The 6,841-nt window shown below is 29.7% G+C and overlaps 1 protein-coding gene across 1 annotated transcript; it reads left to right on the top strand.

The window, feature by feature from the left end:
• Window positions 1-1,291: 1,291 nt before the first annotated feature.
• On the top strand, window positions 1,292-2,776 carry LOC114322690 (LOB domain-containing protein 37). The gene is made up of 2 exons (XM_028270053.2): window positions 1,292-1,923; window positions 2,029-2,776. The coding sequence occupies exons 1-2, from the start codon at window positions 1,728-1,730 to the stop codon at window positions 2,484-2,486; spliced, it is 654 nt and encodes a 217-aa protein (XP_028125854.2). The 5' UTR covers window positions 1,292-1,727; the 3' UTR covers window positions 2,487-2,776.
• The last annotated feature ends 4,065 nt before the right edge of the window (window positions 2,777-6,841 follow it).

Here is a 6,841-nt window from a genome sequence, read left to right as displayed (position 1 = left end):
TCACTAAAACTTAAAATTAGTGATGTTTTTCTATGATAGATTTTTCAAACTGTCACTGAAAGTTAAAAATTAGTGACTTTTTTGTGATAATTTTCAAATGGCGAAATACACTAACAATCCCTATAGTTTGGGACTTGTATCACTTTAATCCCTGACTTTTCAATTATGATACATTTGACCCAAAATTTTAAATCTTGTTTCAAATAAGGACAATTAAAGATACCATTGTTCAATTTCAAGAGAAAAATTGTCAATTTGATAAAATATAACTAATTTGACAAAAATAAATATCAAAGAATTATTTTAAATTTTTAAAAATTAATTTTACCGACCAAAGATAAAATTATGTAAAATTGATAAATTTTTTACATTTTTATTCTTTTATTTTTTTACCAAATTAATTTTTATTATGTGTTTGGATGATGATCATGTAATGGGTGGTTGTTAAGCTTTTAACGTGTAATTGATATATTTAATATATGAAATGTTTTTAGTTTTAGATTTTTTGATTTAATGGGTTGATTTAATAATGATATCAAAGTTGTCGCCATATTTTACTTTTAAAAAAATAGAAACTAATTTAATGAAAATAAAAACTACCATTCATTACATGATCACCATCCAAACACATAATAAAAATTAATTTGATAAGATAAATAAATGTGTAAAAGATTTATCAATTTTACATAATTTGATCTTTGGTAAGTATAAATAATTTTAAAAATTTAAAAATATTTTTTTGACATTTATTTTTGTCAAATTAATTTATATTTTATCAAATTGACGACTTTATCTTTGAAATTGAATAATGGTATTTTCAATTGTCCTTATTTGGAATAAGATTCAAAATTCAAGATCAAATGTACCACAATTGAAAAGTCGGAAACCAAAGTGACACAAACTGCAAACAATAAGGACCATTAGTGTAATTTGCTCATTTTTAAATTATCGTTGAAAATTAATAATTAATGATATTTTTTAATAGTATTTGATAAAAAATATTATTAATTATTATAAGATCTATTGGATAATAAATTTACCTTTTAAAATTTACACATAAATCTCTATTTTTTTAATTATAAGTATGTATGATGCATACCTTTTAAAGAATATGAATCATAATATTTTCCGTATGTTTATAATATTTATTATTTATCATAAATTTGGATCATATATATTATTTTTTAATAAAATTTTAAATATTTAGATCTAGTTTTTAGCTTTTAGAGAGAAAATAAATAAATAAATAAAAATAAGAGAAACCAAACCTTGGCATTGTGAAAGTGAAGGAATAAAATAAAGTGTGATAGTATTTGGACAGCAACGCAAAGAAACAAAATCCAACAATAGAGGAACCACCTACTCGCGGAGACACGGAGCCGCTCTTTTGCCCCCACCCCCATCACCTTTGGAAAACGAGAACACTCCCCAAACCCAAACCCAAACCCCCTGTTGTCATCACCACCATCACCACTACACCAACTAAAATAATACTGGTTAGCTTCTCCAACCATGGTTACCTTTTTAACCTCAGTTGAGTTAACCCCCCTCCAATAATTCTAACAAAACATTTCTCCACATATACAACCCCACCTGCACACCCCTCCTCTCCTCTCTATATATCTCCTTCTACCTCCTCACCCTTCAAGCCTCTCTTCTTCTTCTTCTTCTATTTTCATTAATTTCTTCGATTTGGAGTCGGAATTATTACCAGAATCTGACGTTTCATGTGCCGTGAGATGAGTTGCAACGGTTGTCGAGTTCTTCGGAAGGGTTGCAATGACAATTGCATACTGAGGCAATCAATTCAAGGTATTGAAACCTCTCAAGCTCAGGCTAACGCCACCGTCTTCGTCGCCAAGTTCTTCGGCCGCGCCGGCCTCATGTCCTTCCTCTCCTCCGTCCCCGACTCCCAACGACCGGGTAATTCCCCCCCCCCCCTCTCTCACTCTCTCTCTCTCTATATATATAAGGATGTGTATATTGTTTAGATTCTGATGATGACGATTTTGCGATCTCTATATACAGCTCTGTTTCAGTCTCTGTTGTTTGAAGCGTGTGGACGGACTGTGAATCCCGTGAACGGAGCCGTCGGACTGTTATGGACGGGGAACTGGCACGTGTGCCAGGCGGCGGTGGAGACGGTGCTCCGAGGCGGAGCCCTACGGCCAATTCCGGAGTTTTCCGGCGCATCTCCGGCTGACGAATTTGACGACGCCTCAAACACTAACAACCACAACATCGATTTCTTCAGATCCAGAGATCTGTATTTGGCTCGTAAAGCGAAGAATAACAATGAGTTGATGATCACAGCGAGACAGCAACCGGCCAGCGGCGATCTGGATGACTTTCCGGCGAGGATGAGGGCGAAGCGGAGGGCGGAGACGCCGTCGTTGAACTCGGAGGAGTCCGAAACGACGACGTTGGAGAGCGGTTCGGGTTTACAAGGAGGAAGCGAAACGAAGGTTCTTAGATTGTTCTTCTAATAATTAACGAAAGAAAGAAGGAAAGAAAGAGTCTTCTTTCTCTTTGGAGATTGGGTATAAAATTTACCGGCTACCGGAATCCAGGGTCATAACAGCTTGACCTGTAATAGATTTTTCTTTTTTCAACAAAAATTAAATTAACTTGTTTTTTTACTTTTAGGTAATTCCCGGTGATAGAAGCTGGCGAGTATTGTTGAGGAGGAGGAGGTGGTGGTCTCTTGGCACTTGTTTAAATTTTAACTCATATCTTAATCTTATGATATAATAGTTGAATTTTGATTGAATGTTAATTTTAAAAGTATTCTTTCAATTGACACATTACTAATTGGACTTTTTTTTTTTTTTTTTCAATTGACTAATTATGATATTTTTACTTTTACAAAAAAATCAATCATAGAATTAAATACAATCTTATCACACAAGTTCAAATCTATAAAAAACTAAGATCCACTCCATGTGAAAAAATTATATCCGATTTTATGAATAATTTTTATTTTCGTTGGATTTTTCAGCAACAACAATGTCAAGGATCACATTTGTTATACTTTACCCACAATATTACTTTGGAAGATGTTATCGGTTCTAAATTTTCTACTAAATAAATAATCAAATATCTTATATAGGTGCGGAGTCTATATTTTTATTAATCTCACACTCATGTGAGACATTTAGTCATTTATTTAATAAATTTTTTTTATATCTCTAAAATTACTCTATTACTTTTATTATTTACTGTTGGCGGGTTACATACCTCACTTGGTGCAGCATCCCTATTGTGAATTTGTGAGGATGTACTTTCATTTCACTGGTCTATGTGAGTAGATTATTCACGAAAATAATTATATTGATTCGATGATATTAAACATATACTTTCATCATGCTTTCCTCATAAAATAAAAAATAAAATGAAAAGATGCATAATCTGAATTATTCATTTTGTTAGTTCATTTCATTGTCCGTGCGTCTAAAATATTTATAAAAAATTAAATTGATTGTATAATTATATTTGTCTTTAAAAAAATAAATGATTTAGTTTTAAAATTATACTTATTATTTATTTGTTAGAAAGATAAATATATTTAAACCCTCATACTATAATTATTGAATCAATTTAATTTTTTTATATCTAATTTCAAAACAAATTGGATTGGGTTTGTGTATAGAGCACTAAATAGAAAAGAAATGAGAATACAAATCAAAGTTGCCAATACCTACCCATAGAAATGATTGTTGACAATGCCAAACTCATAATTTTAGTGAACATTGACTTCTTTTTTCTTTTTCTTCGTTTTTTTGGGTTAAAGGTGAACATTCACTTTGATATGTAATACGTTAAACACATTGAAATGATGGGTGACGATGCACAACTTATAATTTTAGGTCATGTTGGTTGGGCGGACTGGATTAGCATTTTCATGACTAATAGTCTACGATTACGAATCCGTTGAATTATTTATCCTACCTTAATTAATAATCAAGTTTAAAATAATTAGTCCGTACTTCAATTGTTTAACCAAACATCGGATTAATAATTTTATTAAACTATTAATCCAATTCCAAGCTCATGTCCATCTAAATAAACATGACCTTAGTGAACATTGACTTCTTTTTTCTTTTTCTTCGTTAAACACATTGATTGTATGACCTACGTGCCATAGTTGTTCAAATGTAAAAACACTGCTATAATGATGCTTCAATTTTCACCAATCTCTAGTCTAGTCTAAGAGCCTGTTTATTTTTAGAAGTAGAATAGTGGAGATTTATAATGAGGGACTTATTAGTTAGTGAGGGGATTGATAGTGAGGGGATTACATAATATTGTATTTGTTTTGATGATATTTGTTAGTGTAGGAATTGTTAAATTATTTTTATATAAAATAATAAAACAAATAAAAAAATATAAAAAATTAAACATTTATGTTTTAAAAAAAAATTCCCAATATGTAAAAAATATAAATAAATAAAAAATTCTAATCCCCTCACTATTTTTCTAATACCACCTCCACCTCCTCCATCCCAATCCCCCTTCCAACCTCCATCTTAATCCCCTCCTCCGTCCTAATCTCTTCCCCAACTCTACAAACAAACACAACACTAAATAACCCCACCTCTATTCTAATCTCTTCCCATCTATTACACCCCAGAACAAACGGGGCTTAAGGGGTTTGAATCTTTGGGTTGGTTTTGGATGTTCTAAAAAAGTGTACTTTTTGACTTATTGGCTTATATGGATTGGGTTTGGGTTGAGTTTGATGTGATGTGTTAGAAAAGTGATGTGATTTAAATAAAATGATGTGAGTTAAATAGAATAGTGACTTTTTAACTTTTTGTATTATTTAATAGATGCCAAACTTGACATTTGTTTATTCAAAACAAGTACCACATTGGAGTGCATGTGTGCTTGAATTTTTTCTTTTTTATACTATATGATATTAATAAGTTAGTAAAAAAATATTACACAATTGGTAGAGTGAAAAAAAATATGAAACTCTTGATATTAGTCTATTCATCTTACTTAAAATCAATCTTCAAAATCTTCTTTTGCTCGAAAATAAATTGTTTCTTATATTTGAAACAATATGATCATGTATCAAAATAATACAGTTACACCATATTGTCATGTTCCAAAAAGTTGCTTGAGTTGAGAGAATCAGAGTCATTTTTGTTGTCCATGAAATTTTTGACATATTAAATTGTATTTGCCAAATTTTTATGTCTTAGTCTAGCTCATGGTTTTGATTCTCTAAACTAACACCCCACATTTGGAATAGGGTGGTAGTCATCAAAGATGCTAATATATTCCCTTTTCTTTTCTAACCACAAATTAATTTAGTTATTTCAAATCATCAAATTTCTATGATATTTTGTGAGATAAATGTTGATAGATAAATGCGGATTTGATCAGTTTTGATAAGGACTTCAAGTATATATGGCTCTCCTACCCTCTCTATGAATTTTATAGTACTTGTTTTGAAATAATAAAAATAAAATGAATCAGTGTGTTTTATTTAAGTTTTTTGGATTAAATTTTTTAAAAATTGAGTTTTTTGATTTTGGTATTTTTTTTAGTGAATATTTTTAAAATTTTAAACATTTTTTTTTTACTTTTTTAGATGCATTTTACTAAGATGTATCTAAAAAGTAAAAAATTTATAAAAAAAATATTTTAAAAAATTAATAAATACATAAAAATACAAAAAAATGTACGAAATTTTCATATTTTTTTTTGTAATTTTGATATTTAGTGAATTTTTAAAAGGTTTTTTTCATAAATTTTTTACTTTTTAGACATAAAAAAAAATTGCTTAAAATATTAAAAAAAATTAGTAAAAGCAAAAAAAAAAAAAACACGAAAAACAAGAAAGTAAAATTTTCTGTAAAGTATTTTTGAAAAAATAGAACCAAGCAAAATGAATGGTATTGATATATATATATATATATATATATATAAACAGATCTCGTTTGGAATTATTTGTTTTAGTTGATTTTTTTATTTTTTTCAAAAATATATAAAGAAAGTAAAGAAAATGATGTGACAACTTAAAATGACTTTTTGACTACAAACTTATGTTGCCAAATGAAACCTAAATATTATGCACATAATATTGTTGGCACCATAAATCTGTAATTTTTTGCAGGACACGTGGCATCCTCTTATTCATTTGGAAGTTAAAAGAAGTTATAGAGATGATGGAGAATATGATGGATAAAGTGGATGAGTGGAAGGACACATGACATGACAAGAATAAAGATGGAAGAAATGGGTAGTTACTAAGTAGTTATTGCTGTATTTTTTCCTCTATAAATAGTCACTAATGGCTACATTGTAAAAGGATCCAGAACTCAAATCAAAGACACTTGATTTCAATATTTCTTGTCATTTTTCTTATCTTAGGAGTAGTTTAACATGAATTTATATTTCAAAGTATTTATTTTCAGCATTTCCATTTCGAAGCATTTTATGCACTTCCTTTTCGAAGCATAGGAGTAGAGGTAACACTACAACAAAAACATACTTTAGTGGCACTACACTAGTGGCATATTTTTAGAAAATGCCACAAAAAATGATATTTAGTAGCACGTTTTTGAAAAATGCCACAAAACGACAAGCATAAAAGGCTCTAGTGACATTTCAATGAACAAGTGTCACAAAACTATAACAAAAACATACTTTAGTGGCATTACACTAGTGGCATATTTTTAGAAAATGCCACAAAAATGATATTTAGTGGCACGTTTTTTAAAAATGCCACAAAACGACAAACATAAATGGCTCTAGTGTCATTTCAATGAACAAGTGTCACAACACTACAACAAAAACATATTTTAGTGACACCATACTAGTTGCATGTTCT

The sequence above is a fragment of the Camellia sinensis genome, chromosome 2, assembly GCF_055761805.1.
Source record: "Camellia sinensis isolate YWXY chromosome 2, ASM5576180v1, whole genome shotgun sequence".
NCBI classification, from domain to species: Eukaryota; Viridiplantae; Streptophyta; class Magnoliopsida; order Ericales; family Theaceae; genus Camellia; species Camellia sinensis.
The sequence above is the reverse complement of the archived record's forward strand: the minus strand, read 5'-3'. Positions and strand labels throughout refer to the sequence as shown.